Below are 25,889 nucleotides of genomic sequence, written 5' to 3'. Positions count from 1 at the left end.
CTAGTGCAATCACATCCTTCCTGTAATGTGGTGACCAGAACTGCACGCAGTATTCTAGCTGCAGCCTAACTAGTGTTTTATACAGTTCAAGCATAACCTCCCTGCTCTTATATTCTATGCTTCGGCTAATAAAGGAAAGTATCCCATATGCCTTCTTAACCACCTTATCTACCTGTCCAGCCACCTTCAGGGATCTGTGGACATGCACTCCAAGGTCCCTCTGTTCCTCTACACTTGTCAGTATCCTACCATTTAATGTGTATTCCCTTGCCTTGTTAGCCCTCCCCAAATGCATTACCTCACACTTCTCTGGATTGAATTCCATTTGCCATGTTTTGCCCACCAGACCAATCCATTGATACCTTCTTGCAGTCTATAGCTTTCTTCCTCATTATCAACCACACGGCCAATTTTTGTATCATCTGCAAACTTCTTAATCATACTTCCTACATTGAAGTCTAAATCATTGATATGTACAGTACCACAAAAAGCAAAGGACCCAGTACTGAGCCCTGCGGAACCCCACTGGAAACAGCCTTCCAGTCACAAAAAACCCTTTGACCATTACCCTTTGTTTCCTGCCTCTAAGCCAATTTTGGATCCAACTTGCCACTTTGCCTTGGTCCCATGGGCTTTTACTTTCATGACCAGTCTGCCATGTGGAACCTTATCAAAAGCCTTGCTAAAATCCATGTAGACTACATCAAACACACTACCCTCATCTACCCTCCTTGTTACCTCCTCAAAGAATTCAATCAAGTTAGTCAGACGCGACTTTCCCTTAACAAATCCATGCTGACTGTCGCTGATTAATCCATGACTTTCGAAATGAAGATTTATCCTGTCCCTCAGAATGTTTTCCAATAATTTTCCCACCACTGAGGTTAGGCTGACTGGCCTGTAATTACTCAGCCTATCACTTTCTCCCTTTTTAAACAACGGTACCACGTTAGCAGTCCTCCAGTCCTCCGGCACCACACCTCTAGCCAGAGAACATAAGAACATAAGAAAATAAGAAATAGGAGCAGGAGTAGGCCATTCGGCCCTTCGAGCCTGCTCCGCCATTCAATGAGATCATGGCTGATCATTCACCGGCCCTATCGCCATACCCCTTGATGCCCTTACTAGTCAGAAATCTAGCGACTTCTGTTTTGAATATACCCAATGACTGAGCCTCCACAGCCCTCTGGGGTAGAGAATTCCAAAGATTCACCACCCTCTGTGTGAAGAGATTTCTTCTCATCTCAGTCCTGAATGGCCTACCCTTTATCCTGAGGCTGTGACCCCTGGTTCTAGACTCCCCAGCCAAGGGAAACATTCTCCCAGCATCCACCCTATCAAGCCCTGTAATAATTTTGTATGCTTCAATGAGATCCCCTCTCATTCTTCTGAATTCAAGAGAATAGAGGCCTAGTTTACTCAATCTCTTCTCATACAACAGTCCTGCCATCCCAGGAATCAATCTCGTGAATCTTCGTTGCACTCCCTCTATGGCAAGTTTATCCTTCCTTAGGTAAGGAGACCAAAATTGTACACAGTATTCCAAGTGTGGGCTCACCAAGGCCCTATATAATTGGAGTAAGACTTCTTTACTCCTGTACTCAAATCCTCTTGTAATGAAGGCCAGCATACCATTTGCCTTCCTAATGGCTTGCTGCACCTGCACATTCACTTTCAGTGACTCATGTACAAGGACACCCAGGTCCCTTTGAGCATCTGCATTATCCAATCTTTCACCATTTAGGAAATACTCTGCCTTTCTGTTTTTTCTACCAAAGTGGATAACTTCACATTTATCCACATCTACCGGTTCCCCTTTGTCTACTCCACTCGTTACATCCTCAAAGAGCTCCAATAGGTTTGTCAAACAGGATTTCCCTTTCATAAATCCAGGTTGAATCTGCCCAATCTTACTATTAGTTTCTAAGTGCCCAGTTACTGCATCCTTTATAATAGATTCCAGCATTTTCCCAACATGCTGATGTGAGGCTAACAGGTTCCCGTTTTCTCTCTCCCTCCTTTCTTAAATAGCGGGGTTACATTTGCTATCCTCCAATCTGCAGGAACCGTTTCAGAATCTATAGAATTTTGGAAGAGAGGATTGGAAAATGATGGTCAGAGCCTCTGCTATTTCCTCTCTTACTTCTCTTAACATTTCATCCGGGCCTGGGGATTTATCCACTTTCAAAGATGCTAAACCCCTTAATACTTCCTCTTTCACTATCTTTATGCTTGAAAGTGCACGGTACTGGTAGGGAGACTGAATGTGCCTTTTCATGGATCATCCATTTCTCCTTGTTTCATAATCTATCTTCCATCTCCCTGTTTTTCAGGATTTTGTTATTGGTCTTTCTGTGTTATTGCGTGGAACTGTAAACGAGAAGCTCAACTGGGCGTTCAACCTGTATGACATCAACAAGGACGGCTACATCACGAAGGAGGTACAGCGCTCACACCCATCCTTGCCCGTTAATCTAGATTCTGCTTGAAATATATACTGGGAACATTACTGGAACATTTGTGCATGTAACATCATTTTTGTTGTGACTTCAGGTCACACTCCAGAGACTTGAGCACAAAAATCTAGGCTGACACTCCCAGTGCAGTGCTGAGGGAGTGCTGCACTGTCAGAGGTGCTGTCTTTCGGATGAGACGCTAAACCGAGGCCCCGTCTGCTCTCTCAGGTGGATGTAAAAGATCCCCTGGCACTATTTCGAAGAAGAGCAGGGGAGTTCTCCCCGGTGTCCTGGCCAATATTTATCCCTCAATTAACATCACTAAAAACAGATTATCTCGTCATTATCTCATTGCTGTTTGTGGGAGCTTGCTGTGCGCAAATTGGCTGCCGCGTTTCCTACATTACAACAGTGACAACACTTGAAAAAGTACTTCATTGGCTGTGAAGCGCTTTGGGACGTCCTGAGGTTGTGAAAGGCGCTATAGAAATGCAAGTCTTTCTTTTTATTAAGAACAAAGAAATTGGAACTGTTGCAACAAGTAGAAAGGAATGATGGTCTTCGGAGGATTGAGATAGAGATGACAGGTTCAGTAGACAGGTGAAAAATATTCATGATCCTTCCCATTAACTCCATTAGCTGCAGTAAAGCAAGAACGATTGTGCTCTGAACTCCTACCTAATGACTAAAGCTGGTCGCTGAGCATTAGAGTCAGATGCGGAGAGTCTGTTCTTTCTCCAGTCCCTTGCAATGCAGCCAACATACAAACCAAAGCTGAAATTAGTCCAGAAAGATTGATTTTTTAAATGTTTTTATTCAATAGGCATTTGTTGTCTGCAGAAAACGCTTACCAATAGTTTACAGCAATTATTCAAAGTGTTGGATATGAAGTGAAATTACTTAGCAAAGAAGAGGCCACAGAATATAAAGATGGTGATTAAATGGACCACCTGTATATAAATGAGATGGAGAAGCGTCAACAAGTGTTGACTCAGTTGGAGGCTGTGTCGTACAAACTGGTTAAAACTGCTGCAATCATTGTCGGCTGTCTAGAAAGGACTTTGTATGAGCATTAGCATCTAACCTGACATGTGACAATGACAAGAGGCCATCATGATGCCTCCTGTTAAGATAAGATAAGCTAAGAATTAGGAGCAGGAGTCGGCCACATGGCCCTTCGAGCCTGCTCCGCCATTCAATAAGATCATGGCTAATCTTTGACCTCAACTCCACTTTCCCACCCATTCCCCATATCCCTCGATTCCCCTAGAGTCCAAAAATCTATCTATCTCAGCCTTGAATATACTCAACGATTCAGCAGTCACAGCCCTCTGGGGTAGAGAATTCTAAAGATTCACAACTCTCTGAGTGAAGAAATTCCTCCTCATCTCAGTCTTAAATGGCCAACCCCTTATCCTGAGACTATGTCCCCTAGTTCTAGCCAGGGGAAACAACCTCTCAGCATCTACCCTGTATATCCCCCTCAGAATCCTATATGCTTCAATAAGATCACCTCCAGAGAGTTAAAGGTCCAGTCTACTCAATCTCTCCTCATAGGACAACCTTCTCAACTCAGGGATCAATCTAGTGAACCTTCGTTGCACCGCCTCTAAGGCAAGTATATCCTTCCTCAGATAAGGAGACCAAAACTGTGCACAGTACTCCAGGTGTGGTCTCACCAAGGCCTTGTACAATTGTAGTAAGACTTTCTTACTCTTGTATTCCAACCCCCTTGCAATAAAGGCCAACATGACATTTGCCTTCCTAATTGCTTGCTATACCTGCATGCTAACTCTCTGTTTCCTGTACGAGGTCATGATGCATAGTTAAGCGTCCAGCAGAGACTGTATGTAGAGTATCTTTAGCTGATTCACTCAGCAGCAGGTTTGTGCAAGGACTGGCTGCCATTGCCTGGAACAATGTCACACTTCCTCCTGTTCTGCCCTCAGGAAATGTTGGCTATCATTCAATCAATCTACGACATGATGGGCAGATACACATACCCCATTCTACACCAAGACGCTCCATTCGAACACGTGGAAAAGTTCTTTCAGGTACTGTGGTGCTGAATCAAAAGCAGCTGCTGGGCATCTAAAGTAAAAACTGAAAATGCTGAAAAGCACTCAGCAGGTCAGGCAGAGTCTGTTTCGAGAGAAACAGAGTTAATGTTTCAGGTTGATGACCTTTCATCAAGATGTTAGAGATGAACAGCTTTTAAGCAAGTACAGAGCCAGGGAAAAGGGGGGTGGGGGGGGAAACAACTCAAAAGGGAAGGTCTGTGATAGGGTAGAGGGTAGGAGTGATTAAATGACAAAAGGGATGATTTCTTTAAAATTCATTCACAGGATATGGGCGTCGCTGGCAAAGCCAGCATTTATTGCCCATCCCTGATTGCCCTCGAGAAGGTGGTGGTGAGCTGCCTTCTTGACAACTGAGTGGTTTGCTAGGCCATTTCATAAGAACATAAGAAATAGGAGCAGGATTAGGCCAATCGGCCCCTCGAGCCTGCTCCGCCATTCAATAAGATCATGGCTGATCTGATCCTAACTGCCAATCCACTATCACAGAACCATCTCCTGAATCTAACAGAATTAGACACACGAAATAGGAGCAGGATCAGGCTACACGGCCCCTGGGCCCACTCCGCTACCCATAGGGCCATGACCGAACCGAACCTAGACTCATGTCCAAATTCCTGCCCGCTCCCCGTAACCCTTAATTCCCTTTACTTCTAGGAAACTGTCTATTTCTGTTTTAAATTTATGTAATGATGTAGCTTCTACAGCTTTTTGGGGCAGCATATTCCATGGACCTACCACCCTCTGAGTGAAGTAGTTCCTCCTCATCTCAGTTTTGAAAGAGCAGCCCCTTATTCTAAGACTATGCCCCCTAGTTCTAGTTTCACCCATCATTGGGAACATCTTCCCTGCATCCACCCGATCCAACCCCTTCACAATCTTATATGTTTCAATAAGATCGCCTCTCATTCTTCTGAACTCCAATGAGTAGAGTTCCAATTTACTCAACCTCTCCTCATATGTCCATCCCCTTATCCCCGGGATTAACCGAGTGAACCTTCTTTGTACTGACTCGAGAGCAAGTATGTCCTTTCTTAAGTATGGACACCAAAACTGTACGCAGTATTCCAGGTGCGGTCTCACCAATACCTTGTACAACTGAAGCAATACCTCCCTATTTTTATATTCTATCCCCCTAGCAATGAAAGCCAACATTCCATTGGCCTTCTTAATCACTTGCTGCACCTGCATACTAACCTTTTGAGTTTCGTGCACCAGGACCCCCAGATCCCTTTGTACTTCAGTACTTTCCAGTTTCTTGCCATTAAGATAATAACTTGCTCTACGATTTTTCCTGCCAAAGTGCATAACCTCACACTTTCCAGTATTGTATTCCATCTGCCAAATCTCTGCCGACTTACTTAGCCTGTCTATGTCCCTTTGAAGGTTTTTTTATGTCCTCCTCACTCCCTACTTGTGGTGTATGTAACCTGTTCCACCTTAAGAGAACTTAAGCCTGTTCCACCTTAAGAGATGTACTACTTTCTCTGGCTGCTGTATACGTAATACCGGTGGTGACCACCGGTATATAAGTACTGTGTAGTGATATTGTATTTAGTATAGTCCTGACCTCCAACTAGTAAAGACCTGTTGAACTTTATTCTTGTAGTCTGTGTCAGTAATTAATCTTAATACAACTGGAACACACAGACTTAACAGTGGCGACGAGTCCGATTCTTACCCTGCGGCAGTTTATATCCACGGCGGCTTCGTCCACAGAACGGGCGTCGAAGAGAGGCATCCACCCTCATCACCCTGCTGGAAGACACGTCGCACGGCAGGCATCGAGAACCCGGAGTGCAGAAGACATCCTGAACTCGAAGCCTCCATCAGCGGCTGTCAGCTATCTTCTTTCTACCTCGGTGGTGGGTAAGCCGGTCAGCGATGCGAGCAGAAAGTCGGCCGCATTGGCTGTACAGACGGGGGGGAGGAAGACGGAGGAATAAGGGCGGTGAGATCGATCGCGACTGGAGATAAGGGCCGGGCCGCATTCGGGCCGAAAGGCGCAGCGCGGGGACATCGATCGCGGCTGGTGATAAGGGCCGGGCCGCTTTCGGGCCAAAAAGGCGCAGCGTCTGGGGCGACTGAAGGCGCGAGAGCCGCGGTGAAGGCGAACGCAGCCGGTGCTAATAACCGGGCTGCAAGAAGGGCTGCGAGGCGCGACATCGGGGAAGCGCGAATGCCCGAGGGAGCCGCGGTGAAGGGGAGACAGCGTCGGGGGAGTTACTAACCGCTGGGAAAGGGGAACAGCAGCGGCACGCCAAACGCCATTGCAGCCAGTGGGTGAAGACCGCCAAGCGCGGAAAAACCGCCATTTTGTAGGCGGAGGACGAAGACAAGAGCGGGAAGCCGCCATCTTGGGATAAAATAAATTGCAACGATGCCTAAACATGGGAACATTGATACCTTTGATAGCGACATCGAGGATTGGGCCATGTATGTAGAACGCATACAAAATTATTGTAAAGCAAATAAAATCCCAGATGCAGAGAAAGCACTAACTTTATTGAACTTAATGGGTGCAAAGACATACGGGCAATTGAAACACCTTTTATCACCAGATGAACCAGTGGATAAGACGTTCGAGGAGATTGTTACTGTCCTGAAAAATCATCTAAACCCCACGCCGCTGATGCTAGCGGAACGATTTAAATTTTACAGCAGAAGGCAGCTGAAGGATGAAAGCAATGCTGAATATTTAATGGAATTGCATAACCTAGCAAAGTATTGTCAGTTTGGAACTGGACTGACAGAAGCGCTAAGAGATAAATTTGTGTGTGGATTATTAAAAGAAGATACACAAAAGCGACTGCTCGAGGAGAATGAGCTGACGCTTGAGAAAGCGGTCACTATGGCAGCAGCACACGAAGCCGCAGCGAGAGGCACGGCAGTAATGCAGCTACGGTCACCGGAAAACAGTACAAATAAATTGGGTTTGAGTACTGTAAAATGTTATCGTTGTGGAAAGACAACACACGATCAGAACCAGTGTTGGTTTAAAAACCAAGAATGCAGAACGTGTGGCAGGCTTGGCCACATAGCTAAAGTATGCCAGTCAGGAAAGAAGACCAGCAACAAAAAGTCACCGCAAGGAAATACATAAAGGTGCACAAGGTGACAAAGACCAGTTCGAACGAACAGAAGTCAGATTCAGACGCTAGCAGTAATGAACTGGGTAGCTTAAGAGTACACAACGTTGGTAAGGATGCAGATCTCCAGACAATTTGGGTCACTCTTCAGATAGCAGGAGTCCAAGTAAAGATGGAATTGGACACTGGATCGGCATTGACGGTCATGAATAAGAAAGATTACAAAAGGTTATTCCAACATATTCCCCTACAGGATACGGAGATTATATTGAAAACATACACGGGGCAAAGAGTGTACCCCATCGGAAAGATAGAGGTAAAAGTGGTCCACAAGGGCGAAGAAAGCCAAGTAATGGACTTATATGTGCTACCTGAAGGAGGTCCACCACTACTGGGACGGGAGTGGATTAGGAAAATGAATATGGACTGGCACTCCTTAAAAGCACTAACGGTAGATTCCGGGGAAACAGATGTCAAACCTAAACGATTGTCCAAAATATTGGATGATGCTAAAGAGGTGTTCCAGCAAGGACTGGGAACACTGAAAGGAATTACGGCAAACATCAAGATTGATGAACATGCACAACCAAAATTTTTCAAAGCCAGACCGGTACCCGATGCAATACAGCCTACTGTAGAAGCGGAACTGGAAGCGCTAGAACGTTCAGGTGTACTGTCTAAGGTAGATTGGAGTGAGTGGGCTACGCCCATTGTTCCCGTTATGAAACGTTCTTCGAGCAACAAGCCAGGAGAACCAGGGAAGGTTCGCATCTGTGGAGATTTCAAGATCACCGTTAATCCGGTGCTTCACACGGTGCAGTATCCGCTTCCGCGGATTGAGGATATTTTTGCTTCGTTGTCTGGCGGGAAACACTTCACCAAGATAGACCTGGCGCAGGCGTACTTGCAGATGAAGGTTGAAGAAGAGTCACGCCAGTACCTCACGATCAACACGCATAGAGGTTTGTACCGGTATAATAGGCTGGTTTTTGGAGTGGCATCGGCTCCGGCAATTTGGCAGAGGGCCATGGAGCAGGTATTACAGGGAATTCCAGGCACACAATGTTACCTGGACAATATTCTGATTACAGGTGATGGTGATGAAGAACACCTCGCAAACTTGGAACTGGTGCTCAACAGACTGAAAGAGTATGGACTTAGAGTTAATCGGCAGAAATGTGAGTTCTTTCAGAAGCGGATCTCGTACTGTGGTCATGTCATTGACCGGGAGGGGCTTCATAAGTCTCCTGACAAGATAGAGGCGGTTGTAAAGGCTCCCGCTCCAGATAATGTCTCTCAGTTGAGGTCGTTTCTGGGATTGATTAACTATTACCATAAGTTTCTACCGAATCTATCCACGGTACTGCACCCGCTGAACGCTCTTTTACAGAAGGGGGTACCATGGGAATGGAGCGAAAACTGTAAGAAGGCATTTTGCAAAAGCAAAGAATTGATCACCTCAGAGGAAGTGTTGGCTCACTTCAACCCGACACTGCCTATTCGGTTGGCTTGTGATGCTTCTCCATATGGTATTGGGGCAGTACTCACACACAAGTTGCCAAATGGCACGGAAAGGCCAGTCGCGTTTGCATCCAGATCATTGACCTCCGCTGAGCGCAACTATGCGCAGATCGATAGGGAGGCTCTCAGCCTTGTATGGGGAGTGAAGAAGTTTAATCATTACCTGCAGGGCCAAAAATTCACACTTCTGACAGACCATCAGCCGTTGGTATCCATTTTTAACCCTAAGAAGGGTGTTTCGGTGATGACAGCACAGCGACTCCAGAGATGGTCCCTTTTCCTAGGGGCACATCAATATCAAATAGAATTCAAAGGTACAAAGCAGCATGGCAATGCTGATGGGCTGTCACGCCTGCCACTACCTGAAGCAGAAGAGACGACGAAAGTTGACCCTGTTGAGTTATTTCATTCGACCATCATCGAGTGTTTACCAGTCACCAATGCAAGTATTGAAAGAGAAACCAGGAACGACCCGACACTGTCCCGAGTTTACGAGGTGACAGTGAAAGGATGGCCAACACATGGTGATCCTCTGTTACCGGCATTCTCGGCAAGGCGAGACCAGCTGTCCGTCTGCCATGGTACTTTGATGTACGGGACAAGAGTGATTATTCCTCCCAAGTTACGGGAAAGAGTTCTAAAGGAACTGCATGAAGGTCATCTGGGGGGAGTTAAGATGAAAAGTCTTGCTAGGGCTTATGTATGGTGGCCGGGCATTGACCAACAGATAGAGGAGTTGACAAAAAGCTGCGCTGGGTGCCAAAAAGTGCAAAATGCACCTCCGATCGCACCGCTACACCCATGGGAATGGCCTTCAGCCCCATGGCAACGCGTACATATTGACTTTGCTTGTCCATTCATGGACTCCATGTTCCTAATTGCGGTGGACGCACATTCCAAATGGCCAGAAGTGATCAAGATGAATACCACTACTTCAGAAAAGACAATTGCGGTGTTAAGAACAATATTCGCAAGGAACGGATTGCCAGAACAGATATGTTCGGACAACGGACCACAGTTCGTGTCGGAAGAATTCCAAAAATTCTTAAAGAAGAATGGGGTGAAACATTATACCTCTGCCCCACATCATCCGGCGACAAACGGGTTGGCCGAGAGATTTGTCCAAACATTCAAAAAGGCAATAAAGGCCATGAACGATGATCAGATTCCGTTACAACACAAGGTGGACAATTTCCTAATGGCATATCGAAACGCCGCTCATGCAGTGACTAACCAAAGTCCTGTCATGATGTTTTATAACAGGAGGTTGCGGTCCAGGTTGTTAAAACCAAATGTGCGGAGGGAAGTGGAAAACAAACAGTTCCGGCATATTAATAACAAGTCCACTCGAAGTTTCGACGTAGGACAACCAGTGTTGGCAAGGGGCTATGGAAATGAAAAATGGCAGTCCGGAACAATTCGGGCCAGACAAGGACCTCTGATGTACACAGTAGATATTGGTAACAATGTGATAAGGCGTCATGCGGATCAACTGGTAGAATCAAGAGCAAGGGTCGAACCCATGGTTGCGACAGAGACAACTGTGGAAGACGTTAATGAACCTGAAGCATCTACCTCGGCAGGGACTGTACCTGATGATGACGTCCAATACATAGGAAACCAACAAGAAGAGTCACCTCAGCAACAAGAATCAGAGACCACTGAAAGGCGTTATCCAAACCGAATCAGAAGGCCTCCTGAGAGACTGAACCTTTGAACTGTTTATACCTGAAGTTATATATGTATATATGTTATTATGTTATGTTAAATGGGGATATGACTGTTAAGCTAAAAAGGGAGGATTGTGGTGTATGTAACCTGTTCCACCTTAAGAGAACTTAAGCCTGTTCCACCTTAAGAGATGTACTACTTTCTCTGGCTGCTGTATATGTAATACCGGTGGTGACCACCGGTATATAAGTACTGTGTAGTGATATTGTATTTAGTATAGTCCTGACCTCCAACTAGTAAAGACCCGTTGAACTTTATTCTTGTAGTCTGTGTCAGTAATTAATCTTAATACAACTGGAACACACAGACTTAACACTACTTTCCCCCCCATCTTAGTATCATCTGCAAACTTTGATATGTTACACTCGATCCCCTCCTCCAAATCGTTAATATAGATTGTAAAGAGTTGGGAACCCAGCACTGACCCCTGCGGAACACCACTAGTTACTGATTGCCAGTCTGAGAATGAACCATTTATCCCAACTCTCTGCCTTCTGTTAGATAGCCAATCCTCTACCCATGCCAGAATATTACCCCCAATCCCGTGATTTTTTATCTTAAGCAATAATCTTTTGTGTGGCACCTTGTCAAATGCCTTTTGGAAGTCTAAATACACTACGTCCACTGGTTCCCCTTTATCCACCCTATATGTTACTTCCTCAAAGAACTCCAGCAAATTTGTCAAACATGACTTCCCCTTCATAAAACCATGCTGACTTTGTCCTATTAAATTATGATTATCCAAATGTCCTGTTACTGTCTCCTTAATAATGGACTCCAAAATTTTACCTACCACAGATGTTAGGCTAACCGGTCCATAGTTTCCAGCCTTCTGTCTACTGCCCTTTTTAAATAAGGGTGTTACATTAGCAGTTTTCCAGTCTGCCGGGACCATTGCCGAGTCCAGGGAGTTTTGGAAAATTATTACCAATGCATCCACAATCCCTACCGCCACTTCCCTCAAGACTCTAGGATGTAAGCCATCAGGTCCAGGTGATTTATCCGCCTTGAGTCCCATTATTTTACCGAGTACCACTTCCTTAGTGATTTTGATCGTGTTTAGCTCCTCCCCCCCCTTTAGCCCCCTGTTTGTCCAGTGTTGGGATATTCTTAGTGTCTTCAACTGTAAAGACTGATATAAAATATTCATTCAGTGTTTTTGCCATCTCCATATTTCCCACCATTAATTTCCCGGTCTCATCCTCTAAGGGACCAACATTTACTTTAGCCACCCTTTTTCTTTTTATATAACTATAAAAACTCTTACTATCTGTTTTTATATTTTTTGCTAATTTACTTTCATAATCTATCTTCCCTTTCTTAATCAATCTTTTTGTTATTTTTTGCTGTCTTTTAAAGTTTTCCCAATCCTCTATCCTCCCACTAGATTTGGCTACCTTATATGCCCTTGTTTTTAGTCGAATACTATCCTTAATTTCTTTACTTAGCCATGGATGGCTGTCTTTTCTTTTACACCCTTTTCTTCTCAGTGGAATATATTTTTTTTGGAAGTTGTAAAATAACTCCTTAAATGTACACCACTGATCATGTATCGTCTTACCCTTTAATCTATTTTCCCAATCCACTCTACTCAATTCCGCTCTCATACCTTCATAGTCTCCTTTATTCAAGCTTAGCACGCTTGTTTGAGATCCAACCTTTTCACCCTCTAATTGAATATTGAATTCAACCATGTTATGGTCACTCATTCCAAGGGGATCCTTTACTAGGACATTTTTAATTAATCCTGTCTCATTACACAGGACCAGATCTAAGGTTGCTTGCCCCCTGGTCGGTTCAGTTACATACTGCTCAAGAAACCCATCCCTAATACACTCAATGAACTCATCCTCAAGGCAGCCCTGCCCAATTTGATTTGTCCAATTAATATGATAGTTAAAATCCCCCATAATTATAGATGTTCCCTTATTACAAGCCTCAACTATTTCCTGATTGATACTCCGTCCAACAGAGTTGCCACAGTTCGGAGGCCTATAGACTACGCCCACTAGTGTTTTTTTCCCCTTATTATTCCTTACCTCCATCCAAACTGTTTCATTGTCCTGATCTTTTGACCCAATATCATTTCTCTGTATTACAGTGATTCCTTCCTTTATTAACATAGCCACCCCACCTCCCCTTCCTTCCTGCCTGTCCTTCCTGATTGTTAAATAACCTGGTATGTTTAATTCCCAGGCATTGTCACCCTGCAGCCATGTTTCTGTAATGGCCACAAGATCATACCCATATGTAGTTATTTGTGCCATTAACTCATCTATTTTGTTACGAGTGCTACATGCATTCAGATAGAGAACTTTCAAAGATGTTTTGTGACACTTAGTTCCTGCTTTTGCCCTTTTTATTACTTTACCTTTTACTCCATACCTTCTGCCCCTTCCTGACATGCTCTGGTTTTTAATTTCACCACTGCTACCTAAGTCTATGACCTTCTCTGTTGTCATTTGTATTATTTGCTCTCTAGGAACCTCCCCCCGACTAGTTAGTTTAAAGCCCTCTCTACAGCCCTAGTTATATGATCCGCCAGGACTCTAGTCCCAGCACTGGCCAAGTGAAGCCCATCCCAACGGAACAGCTCCCTCCTGCCCCAGTACTGGTGCCAGTGTCCCAGGAAGCAAAACCCATTTCTCCCACACCAGTCTTTGAGCCACGCATTTAACTCTCTAATTTTATTTGTCCTAGCCAAATTCGCTCGTGGCTCAGGTAATAATCCAGAGATTATTACCCTTGTGGTTCTGCTTTTTAATTTGGCCCCTAGCTGCTCAAACTCCCTCAGCAGAACCTCCTTCCTTGTCCTATCTATGTCGTTGGTACCAACATGGACCACGACAACTGGATCCTCCCCCTCCCACTCCAAGTTTCTCTCCAGTCCAGAGGAGATGTCCTTAACCCTGGCACCGGGCAGGCAACACAGCCTTCGGGACTCTCGCTCTCGGCTGCAGAGAACTCTATCTATCCCCCTAACGATACTATCCCCTACCACTACAACATTTCTTTTAACTCCCCCCACTTGAATGGCCCCCCGCTCCACGGTGCTGTGGCCAGGTTGCTCATCCTCCCCGCAGTCCCTGTTCCCATCCTCACAGGGAGTAAGAGCCTCGAACCTGTTGGACAAGTGCAAGGGCTGCGGCTCCTCCAACACTACCTCCTGGATCCCCGTACCTGCCTCACTTCTAGTCACACCATCCTGACCCTGGCCACGGACTACTTCTGAATTAATTAATCTAATTGGTGTGACTACCTCCTGATACACAGAGTCCAGGTAACTCTCCCCCTCCCTGATGTGTCTCAGTGTTTGAAGCTCGGACTCCAGCTCTTCAACACGGAGCCGGAATTCCTCGAGCAGCCAACACTTACTGCAAATGTGATCACCGTGAGCATCAATGGTGTCCACCAGCTCCCACATATTGCAGCAGCAACACATCGCCTGATCTCCCATTCTATGTAATTAATTAAATTTATTAATATTATTCTTAAATAACCTCTGCCTCGATTCTAGATGGTGAATATCACACCTTAGAAACTATAAACCAAAGAGATTTAAGCTTAAAAAGGGAGAAAATACTTACCAACCAATCACTTACCCGCTTTCTGGTGACGTCACACTTGGATTGCTTTTTACCTCTCTCCTTCCCTCCGAGTTCCCAGACTGGTACGCCTTACCTGGTCTCTGGGGCTTTTATAGCCCCGCCCTGCCGCTCAGGATTCCCGCCGACGCTGTGAGGCCTTACCTGGTCTCTGGGGCCTTTTATAGCTCCGCTCTGCCGCTCAGGATTCCCGCCGACGCTGTGAGGCCTTACCTGGTCTCTGGGGCCTTTTATAGCTCCGCTCTGCCGCTCAGGATTCCCGCCGACGCTGTGAGGCCTTACCTGGTCTCTGGGGCCTTTTATAGCCCCGCTCTGCCGCTCAGGATTCCCGCCGACGCTGTGAGGCCTTACCTGGTCTCTGGGACTTTTATAGCCCCGCTCTGCCGCTCAGGATTCCCGCCAACGCTGTGAGGCCTTACCTGGTCTCTGGGGCCTTTTATAGCTCCGCTCTGCCGCTCAGGATTCCCACCGACGCTGTGAGGCCTTACCTGGTCTCTGGGGCCTTTTATAGCCCCGCCGACGCTGTGAGGCCTTACCTGGTCTCTGGGACTTTTATAGCCCCGCTCTGCCGCTCAGGATTCCCGCTGACACTGTGAGGCCTTACCTGGTCTCTGGGACTTTTATAGCCCCGCTCTGCCGCTCAGGATTCCCGCCGACGCTGTGAGGCCCTCCCTGGTCTCTGGGACTTTTATAGCCCCGCTCTGCCGCTCAGGATTCCTGCCGACGCTGTGAGGCTGTGGTTAACCACTGTTTGTATTCCACTGTGTACATGCCTGGACATGCCTCGGCTGACTCCTCCCACAAGTCCTAGTATAAAGGTGACTGCGCCCCAGCCCTTTGTATTTCTGGACCGGTCGACCACTCGAGGCAGACCTTCATTCTTTTGTTAATAAAAGCCTTTAGTTACTCTCTTAACTCTCAGTCTTTTATGAGTAATTGATAGCGCATCAATTTTATTAACAAAATTTTTATAATGGAGAAGATCCTCACACCAGCATGCCTGGACTTAGATCATCGGGAGGCGGACTCATCCACCAAGTTTACTCACTGGCTTAAGTGTTTCGAAAAATTCCTGACCGCCTCCGCAGCAATCAAATCGGACGAGGACAAACTGGATGTCCTGACCTCCAAAGTGAACCACCGAGCGTACTCGGTCATCCAAGACGCGACCTCGTACGCGGACGCTATCAAGCTCCTCAAGGACCAGTACACGCGCCCAGTGAACGAAGTGTACGCCAGGCACCTTCTGGGGAGTCGTAAACAACAACCTGGGGAATCGACCGTGGAATACCTTCAGGCACTGTCTGTGCTTGGCCGGGCCTGTGGTTGTAAGGATATAAAGGCCGCCGTGTACACAGAGGAACTTATCCGGGACGCTTTTGTAGCGGGCCACAGATCCAATTACACCCGACAGCGACTGTTGGAGCAGAGTGACCTCGACCTCAACAAGGCCTCTGAACTCGCACTATCATTGGATGCAGCCTACCGGGGCATGGATGCCTACTCCTCTGCACCGTGGACGCCGCGGGGAATGACAGCCTGGGACACGGTAGGACCGCCTCATAGCGCCGTGCCACCCCAGCCACACCCCAGCAACGGCCCAACTACCGCAGCAGTGTCCCAAGGCCAGACAGCAGTGCCCCAAGGCCAGAAATGCTACTTCTGTGGCCAGGCAAAACACCCCAGAGCGCGCTGCCCGGCGAAAAACGCGATCTGCTCGGGCTGCGGGAAGAAGGGACACTACGCTAACGTCTGCAGGGCCAAAGCCACCCCGAACCCCAGCAGCACCGCGTGTGGGCCATGCGGGCCGCCATCTTGGGCCTCCCCGGCCATGTGCGAACCACCGGTACAGCAGCCATTTTGGACGCCTCCAGCCACATGGGGATCATGGACGCCGCCATCTTGGACGACAGCCGGAACGCAGCAGGCCCCCAACACCGCCTCATCTGATACCCGCAGCGACACACCGACCCCTACGCTGGCATCCGTTACACTGGACCAAGCGAGACCGCACCAGCTGGCCAGTTCCACAATGGACATTAAGGTAAATGGCCACGATACAATCTGCCTTTTTGACTCTGGGAGCACGGAGAGCTTCATCCACCCCGACACGGTGCGGCGTTGCTCTCTCCCAGTCCTGCCTGCGCACCAGCGGATTTCTATGGCCTCCGAGTCCCAGTCGGCGGACATCGGCGGCTACTGCGTAGTGACACTCGTAGTAGATGGGACCGTGTACGATCATTTTAAACTTCTGGTCCTGCCCGACCTCTGCGCTGCCGTCCTGCTGGGGTTAGATTTTCAGTGCCACCTTAAAAGTGTTACGATGGCGTACGGTGGACCCCTACCCCCACTCATAGTCCGCAGCCAGCAGCTCCCAAATTGCCCGCCGCGCACCAGGTGCAACCTCTCCACACTCAGAGTCACCCCCCCCCACTGTTTGCTAACCTCACCCCCGACTGTAAGCCCATCGCCACAAAGAGCAGGCGATACAGTGCCGGGGACAGGGTTTTCATTAAAACCGAAGTGGAGCGGCTCCTGAAGGAAGGGATTATTGAGGGCAGCACCAGCCCCTGGCGAGCCCAGGTTGTGGTCGTTAAGACCGGCGAGAAGCAGCGCCTGGTCATCGACTACAGCCAGACAATAAATCGCTACACCCTGCTGGACGCCTACCCACTCCCCCGCATAGCTGATATGGTCAACCAGATCGCGCAGTACCGCGTCTTCTCGACCATTGACCTGAAATCAGCGTACCACCAGCTCCCTATCCGCCCTGAGGACCGCCAGTATACTGCCTTTGAGGCAAACGGCCGCCTCTACCACTTCCTTAGGGTTCCCTTTGGCGTCACCAACGGGGTCTCCGTCTTCCAAAGGGAGATGGACCGGATGGTAGATCAAAATGCGTTGCAGGCCACTTTCCCATATCTGGACAATGTGACCATCTGCGGCCGTGACTTGCAGGACCATGACGCAAACCTCGAAAAATTCCTCCGCACCGCCCAACTCCTGAACCTGACATATAACAAGGAGAAGTGCATATTCCGCACAAACCGCCTCGCCATCCTTGGCTGTGTTGTGGAACACGGAGTCATCGGCCCCGACCCCGACCGGATGCGTCCCCTTATGGAACTCCCACTGCCCCACTGCCTCAAGGCCCTGAAGAGGTGCCTAGGGTTTTTCTCCTATTATGCCCAGTGGGTCCCCTACTATGCGGACAAGGCCCATCCGCTGATCAAGTCCACCTCTTTTCCCTTGACGGCAGAGGCCCGCTTAGCCTTCCACCGTATCAAGGAAGACATTGCCAAAGCTACCATGCACGCAGTGGACGAATCCATCCCCTTCCAGGTGGAAAGCGACGCGTCCGACTTTGCCCTGGCCGCTACCCTCAATCAGGCGGGGAGACCCGTGGCCTTCTTTTCACGAACCCGCCAAGGCCCGGAGACCAGACACTCCGCTGTTGAGAAGGAGGCCCAGGCGATTGTGGAGGCTGTGCGTCATTGGAGGCACTACCTGGCCGGAAAACGATTTACCCTGCTCACTGACCAACGTTCAGTTGCTTTCATGTTTAACAACAAGCAGAGGGGCAAAATCAAAAATGACAAGATCTTGAGGTGGAGAATCGAACTTTCCACCTACAATTACGAGATCTTGTACCGGCCCGGGAAGCTCAATGAACCCCCGGATGCGCTATCGCGTGGCACCTGCGCCAGCGCGCAGATCGATAGACTGCGGGCCCTCCACAATGACCTCTGCCACCCGGGGGTCACCAGGTTCTTCCACTTCATCAAGGCCCGCAACCTGCCTTACTCTATTGAGGAGGTCAGGACCATGACCAGGAACTGCCAAGTCTGCGCTGAGTGCAAACCGCACTTTTATAGACCAGACAGGGCCCACCTGATAAAAGCCACTCGCCCCTTCGAGCGCCTGAGCGTTGATTTTAAAGGGCCTCTCCCCTCCTCCGGCCGCAATGTGTACTTCCTCAATATTATTGATGAGTACTCCCGTTTCCCGTTCGCCATCCCCTGCCCGGACATGACCAGTGCCACGGTCATTAAATGTCTGAACGACCTCTTCACCCTGTTCGGTTTCCCCAGCTATATCCATAGCGACCGGGGCTCATCGTTTATGAGCGACGAACTCCGTCAGTACCTGCTAACTAGGGGTATTGCCACAAGCAGGACCACCAGTTACAACCCCCGGGGGAACGGACAGGTGGAAAGAGAAAATGCGACAGTTTGGAAGGCCGCCCTGCTAGCCTTAAAGTCTAGGGGCCTTCCAACCTCCCGCTGGCAGGATGTGCTCCCCGATGCGCTCCGCTCTATTCGGTCACTGCTCTGCACTGCCACTAACGCCACCCCTCATGAGAAAATGTTTGTCTTCCCAAGGAAGTCCACATCGGGGACATCGCTACCGCCATGGCTGACGTCCCCAGGGCCGGTCCTACTGAGAAGGCACGTGAGGACCCATAAAATGGACCCCCTGGTCGAGAGGGTCGACCTCCTCCACGCCAACCCCCAGTATGCTTACATTGCATACCCGGACGGGCGGGAGGACACAGTCTCCATAAGAGACCTTGCACCCTCGGGGGCCGCAGTAACCCACTACTCACTACCACCCCCCCCCCACGATCCGATATCCAGCCCCAGCAGACGGCAGGCCTGGGCCCCGCGACCCGCTCGACATCTACGAGGACGACACGCCTGTGCCACAGCCTACGCAGGACTCGACGCCGGAAGCTCCACTACCCCTGCCGTCGCCACGCCGATCACAGCGGCAGACAAGACCTCCGGAGAGACTCCAATACACTAACGTTTAATACACTTCACCCCGCCGGACTCAATTTTAAACAAGGGGTGAATGTGGTAAACCACTGTTTGTATTCCACTGTGTACATGCCTGGACATGCCTCGGCTGACTCCTCCCACAAGTCCTAGTATAAAGGTGACTGCTCCCCAGCCCTTTGTATTTCTGGACCGGTCGACCACTCGAGGCAGACCTTCATTCTTTTGTTAATAAAAGCCTTTAGTTACTCTCTTAACTCTCAGTCTTTTATAAGTAATTGATAGCGCATCAGAGGCCTTACCTGGTCTCTGGGACTTTTATAGCCCCGCCCTGCCGCTCAGGATTCCCGCCGACACTGTGAGGCCTTACCTGGTCTCTGGGACTTTTATAGCCCCGCTCTGCCGCTCAGGATTCCCGCCGACGCTGTGAGGCCTTACCTGGTCTCTGGGACTTTTATAGCCCCGCCCTGCCGCTCAGGATTCCCGCCGACGCTGTGAGGCCTTACCTGGTCTCTGGGACTTTTATAGCCCCGCTCTGCCGCTCAGGATTCCCGCCGACGCTGTGAGGCCTTACCTGGTCTCTGGGACGTTTAAAGCCCCGCCCTGCCGCTCAGGATTCCCGCCGACGCTGTGAGGCCTTACCTGGTCTCTGGGACTTTTATAGCCCCGTTCTGCCGCTCAGGATTCCCGCCGACGCTGAGGGGCAGTTAAGAGTCAACCACATTGCTGTGAGTCTGGAGAAACACATATAGGCTCAGACCGGGTAAGGACGGCAGATTTCCTTCCTCAAAGGACATTAGACGGGGCAAGGCAAAAGGGGGTGGTAATGGAACAAGTGAAGAAACAAAAGGTGGGTCAGAGGAGGTGTAAATGGTTGCAACGGAATAGCAGAGGGGGAGGGAAGCGTGGAAAATCTGGCAAAGACGAGACTGTTGCCACGGCCCGGGAGTGTGGCGCTGAACTTGTTTTCTCGGATACACATTTGGACGCTAAGTCTGGAAACTAATGGCTATTTCATCCCTCAGAAGATGGACAGAAACCAAGATGGAGTGGTGACCATCGATGAATTCCTGGAGACCTGCCGAAAGGTTGGTGGCACGTCGGCACTGGATCACTTTAAATTTTAGAATGAACGCAAGTTCTACCAAGGCTATTCTGTCAAATTCATTTTCTGTAAAAATCTAAAGGGTTTCTTGCCATAGAATGTTAGAGCACAGAAAGAGGCCATTCAGCCCATTGTGCGTGTGCCGGTTCTTTGAGAGAGATAAGATTAGGCTGGATTTTCATTGGGCCGTGGAGTCGGGATTGGAGGCGTGTGGGGGTTTAAAATCCTGAAATCGGGGGTCCCGACCCCATCCCACCCCCAACCCGCCTCCATGCCATATTCAAAGGAGGTGGGTACCCGCCCCGCACAGGGACCCGTCTCCACGAGGCAGGAAGGGGATTAGTGCCAATTTTTAGCCTAATCCCTATTTTTATTGTTGAAATGTGGGATTCCCGATGGCTCCAAACCACGCCAAGTTAGCGAGGCGGGCCGTCGGGCTGAAGGGCTTGGAGGGGTCGAGATGTCCGGTGTTCAGGTGAGTGATGGGTGCATGAGTGCAGAGGTAAGTGTGTTTGGTGTGTGTAAAGTGTTTAAAGAAGTTACTTACCTTTACTTACCTTTACAGCCTTCCTTTCTTCAGGTCTCAGGAGTCCCTCATCTCACCGGCACAGAAAGCAGAATGGCCGCCAGCTGTCAAAATTTGCAGCATTCAGCTTTCTGTTCCGGGGAGATCTCTAAATCATCCTGAGAGGAAGGAATTAACTTGGAGTACAGATTGTCAGTGTTTGACAGCTTCAAACAGCCGTCAAACGCTGATATTTCATCTGTCAAAAGCTCTTGACAGATGAAATGTCAATCTGTGACGTCACCTGTTGCCGGGTGGCCCTTAATTGGCCTGCTGAGCCTGCTGGGTGGGCTCAACAAGGTCAATCAAGTCAAAATCGTGTGGGTTGGCTAGAACTCGGTGGAGGCGGGACTACAACCCCGAAAGTTGTAGTCCCGCCTCTTACCCGCCTCCTCAATGAAAATCCAGCCCAATCAATTCGTCCCACTCCCCCGCAATTTTCCCCATAGCCCTGCAACTCTTTTCTTTCCTCATTACATTGAATCTGCCCTGTGTCTGCCCATTTCACCAGCCTGTCTGTGTCCTCTTGACATCTGTTACAACTCTCCTCACTGTTTACGACATTTCCAAGTTTTCTGTCATCTGCAAACTTTGAAATTGTGCCCCCCACCCCCCGCCCCGCCACCCTCCCCCGCCATACCCAAGCCCAGGTATTAATATATCTCAAAGAGAGAAGTGGTCCTGATACTGACCCCCAGGGACGCCACTGCACGCTTCCCTCCAGTCTGAAAAACAACCGTTCACCACTACTCTCTGCCTTCTCTCTGCCTTAGCCAGTTCCATATCCACGCTGCCACTCTCCCTTTCGCCCTGTGAGCATCGGTTTTTGCTAACAATAGCCCATATTCTCCGATCGCAGGCCTCCCGCGGGCGGAGGTCTGCGATCTGGAAAAATCTGCGCCCTTACCTGAGGGCTCCCGGGACGCACACACTTCCGCTGCTGGGCCTCTCCAAACTTGAAGTGCGCAGGGCCCACGTATCCCAGGGGCGCAGGTAGTTTGCAGCGTCCCTGGGATCACGTGGGCCATGGGGAGCCAATCACAGAAGGGAATCTCCCTTCACAGAATCACAGAAACCCCACAATGCAGATAGAGGCCATTTCGGCCCATCGAGCCTGCACCGACACATATCCCACCCAATCCCCGTAACCCCACGTATTTAATCCCCCTAACACTAAGGGTCAATTTATCATAGCCAATCAACCTAACCCGCACATCTTTGGACTGTGGGAGGAAACCGGAGCATCCGGAGGAAACCCACGCAAACACGGGGAGAATGTGCAAACTCCACACAGACAGTCGCCCGAGGCCGGATTCGAACCCAGGTCCCTGGCACTGTGAGGCAACAGTGCTAACCACTATGCCACCGTGCAGGAATACCTGTCAAATATATGAATGGAGATCACCCCCAAAACACAGTAAAACTTTAAATACATTTTTTTTTAAATCACAATTTTAAAATGACTTGAAATTACAATAAATTAAGCAAAAATTTTATTTATTGAAAAAATAATTAAAGTTTTTTACAGGGCTAAAAATAAACTTACCTTTTTTTAAAGTATTTTAAAATGATCAGTGAAAAATGTTTTTTTTTAAAACTTTTCTTCTACTCTTATCCTGGTAAAAGCAGGCCTTACGCTTGCTTTTACCAGGTGTAAGAATTGTAAGGGTTTTCTGCGGGCGGAGGGTCTCCAAAAAGCGGAACTGTCCGCCCGCAGAGGCCCTTCTCCCGGGCAGTCCGTAGGGATCGGAATATCCGGGCGTATATATCTAACTGTTGTCTCTTTTACAGGATGAAAACATTATGCATTCAATGCAGCTCTTTGAAAATGTTATCTAGAAGCACTTGAAGCACAGGAACCTTAATCTATTGTTTGACACACTTTGTAGAAGTAAAAAGAAAATCCAGAGGGTTTACGAGTATGCTATTTCATCTAGGAAACATTTTTTTTTAAAACAGTGCAATTAACAATTAGAAATAATTGTGTCTCTGTATCTCGAAGCCTTTCTCGACAAGCTGTGACTCGGTAAGGATTGCTCCCAAACGGTAGAAGATATTTTTCCAATGGAAAACAGACATCTTTTTTTTGGAAAGGATGTCATTCCCTGCACGATCCTGAAAGTGGGAGCTGACACCGACTGCCCAGCTCTCCATAATTTAAAGTGACGAGGTGGAATGGCAGGATTTGCACCTGACAGTTCAGCGATTGCCTTACCACTGGACCTATCTCACCCACACACTGCCCTCTCTGACTGTGCTCGTGGTTTACTGGGACAGCAGAATGCGGATCGCAGCCTCCGTTAACAGCTGCCGCCCAATGGCAACTCTTTCAAATGAAACGTGTTCTGCCGATCGGGAAGGACTGGGCCTAGAATCTGGAATTTAATTCAACCCTGAAAAACCAACTGTCCCGCTCAAGACTCTTTTCTCCAGTTTAAGAGGCTAATTGCTCATGCTATTTAATGCCACGTTACTTGAAGCTTCTAGCTGAGGGAAAGAAATCGAAACTTAATCTTCAGATCACAGTTTTCAGTCCGTAATGTGTCAGTAATGTTATTTGCATTCTATTTTAAACATTGATTAAAGGCTTTACAGGCTGTCTCAGTTTACAGTACAGTAATGTTAATTTGTTATTGTCTATTTCATACTCGTGCAGACTGGATTATTAAAAAACCACATCGTAGATCTGATCTCTCAAACTGTGCTGCAGTGGCTGGGACTGACTTCATCATAGCCACAGCACTCAGCCTGCCCGGGGAGGATGATCGTTTGAATTGAGGTCAGAGCAAGGATCCCCTAGTATTCTGCAAGCTCATCCTCTCGACACAGGAATTGTCAAGTCTAGAGGTAACAAAGGCATGGATGAGGGTTTCAGCAGCGGATGAGCTGAGGCAAAGGCGGAGACGGGCGATGTTACGGAGGTGGAAATAGGCGGTCTTAGTTATGCCGCGGACATGTGGTCGGAAGCTCATTTCTGGGTCAAATATGACGGCAAGTGGAAATAGTATCTCTCCAGCTACCCTATCAGTTCCCTTTAATATCTTGAAAACTTTGATTAAATCATGGAACAACCTTGACTATTTCCCCCCAATTCCTTGGGGGGAAAATTCGGTTGATTCATGCCTAGGGCGCTAACGGGGCGCAAAGCAACTAGTGCCTGGGCGCGGCACCGCCAACGCCTCCCGCGAAATTCAGCAGGAGGTTAGCAGCGGTGGTAAACGTTATCGGCGTGCGTAGCGCCTCGCTCACGCCCCGGCCGTGATCTTCGGTAGCGCCCCCTGACTTACCGCCGGACGCTATGTCCGACAGGGTCAGGGGGGCCTACCTGCGGCCGGGGCGGCGTTAATTAAAGGCAAGGTGCCGAGCAGCCATTTTTGTTGCTGGCCGCTTGCCAGCACCTGCCCCCGTTGCCGTCCCCGGCCTCCTCTGCAGCCCCCCCCCCCGCCACCCCCCCCGCAGACTGCTGACTGCGCTCTGTGAGCCCGGCACTTCTCTTGAGTGCCGGGCTCTTTTGCCGGCACTCCGATCCCTGGTGGCTCAGCTGGGCCCCGGGTCGCGCTGCACTAGGCCCCTCCCCTGTAATAAGGGGAGGAAGGCCTGCAGTACCGCAGCACGACGTGCAGCAGAGCGTGGTGCTGCGGCACATAGCGCCACGATATTCCCTCACAGCGCCCCAAGAGGGAGGCGGGGCGCTTCTGGTAGCGCCCTGCTTCCCTCTTCTCGTGCTACCGATGAATTTCAGCCGTGGGGGTGCTAATTTTTTCGGGATATTTGACCCTGAAATGAGCTTCCGACCACATATCCGCAGCCTAACTAAGACCGCCTATTTCCACCTCCGTAACATCGCCCGTCTCCGCCCTTGCCTCAGCTCATCCGCTGCTGAAACCCTCATCCATGCCTTTGTTACCTCTAGACTTGACTATTCCAACGCACTCCTGGCCGGCCTCCCACATTCCACCCTACGTAAACTTGAGATAATCCAAAACTCGGCTGCCCGTATCCTAACTCACACCAAGTCCCGTTCACCCATCACCCCTGTGCTCGCTGACCTATATTGGCTCCTGGTTAAGCAACGCCTCAATTTAAAAATTCTCATTCTTGTTTTTAAATCCCTCCATGGCCTCACCCCTCCCTATCTCTGTAATCTCCTTCAGCCCCACAACCCCCCGAGATATCTGCGCTCCTCTAATTCTGCCCTCCTGTGCTTGCTCGATTTTAATCCTCTTTTAGACGCTACTTAAAACCTACCTCTTTGACCAAGCTTTTGCTCTCTGCTCTAATTTCTCCTTATGTGGCTCGGTGTCAATTTTTTTGTCTTATAACACTCCTGTGAGGCGCCTTGGGATGTTTTACTACTTTAAAGGCGCCATATACATGCACGTTGTTGTTGTTGTTGGGAGCCTAGGACTAGGGGACATAGTCTAAAAGTTAGAGCCAGGCCTTTCAGGAGTGAAGTTAAGAAATACTACACACAAAGTGTAGTAGAAGTTTGGAACTCTCTTCCGCAAACGGTCATTGATGCTGGGTCAATTGTAAATTTTAATTCTGAGATTGATCATTTTTTGTTAACTAAAGTATTAAGGGATATGGCGCAAAGGCGGATGTATGGAGTGAGGTCACAGATCAGCCATGATCTCACTGAATGGCGGAACAGGCTCGAGGGGCCAAATGACCTCCTCCTGTTCCTGTGGTCCTATGGGGGAAAAATTCAGTTGTTTGCGCCTCCCGTTAGTGCCTGAAGAGGGCGCTGATGGGGCGCAAAGCAACTAGCGCCCGGGCGTGGCGATGTTTGCGCCGCTCGCGAAATTAACTAGATGTTTTGCGGCGGCGCTAAACACTACCGCCACGATCTCCTGCGCCGGCAGATCGTGACGTCAGTCGAGTGCGCAACGCCCCGGTAGCGCCCCGGACCGGATATTGAGTGGCGCTCCCTGCCTTACCGCCTGCCGCTAGCAACGACA

At 48.9% G+C, this 25,889-nt stretch overlaps 1 protein-coding gene across 1 annotated transcript in view; it reads left to right on the top strand.

Annotated features, from left to right (window-relative positions):
- LOC147098037 (calsenilin-like) overlaps positions 1-23,679 on the top strand; it is a 186,296-nt gene extending 162,617 nt beyond the window's left edge. The window contains exons 5-8 of the mRNA XM_085970852.1: positions 2,334-2,441; positions 4,406-4,510; positions 20,284-20,346; positions 22,720-23,679. Coding sequence (XP_085826978.1) covers positions 2,334-2,441; positions 4,406-4,510; positions 20,284-20,346; positions 22,720-22,767 — 324 coding nt within the window. The 3' untranslated portion in view covers positions 22,768-23,679. The remainder of the gene's footprint in view (positions 1-2,333; positions 2,442-4,405; positions 4,511-20,283; positions 20,347-22,719) is intronic.
- The last annotated feature ends 2,210 nt before the right edge of the window (positions 23,680-25,889 follow it).

Source organism: Somniosus microcephalus, chromosome 30 (assembly GCF_052327205.1).
Source record: "Somniosus microcephalus isolate GS21.2 chromosome 30, FLI_Smic_1.0, whole genome shotgun sequence".
In the NCBI taxonomy this organism is placed as follows: Eukaryota; Metazoa; Chordata; class Chondrichthyes; order Squaliformes; family Somniosidae; genus Somniosus; species Somniosus microcephalus.
The sequence above is the reverse complement of the archived record's forward strand: the minus strand, read 5'-3'. Positions and strand labels throughout refer to the sequence as shown.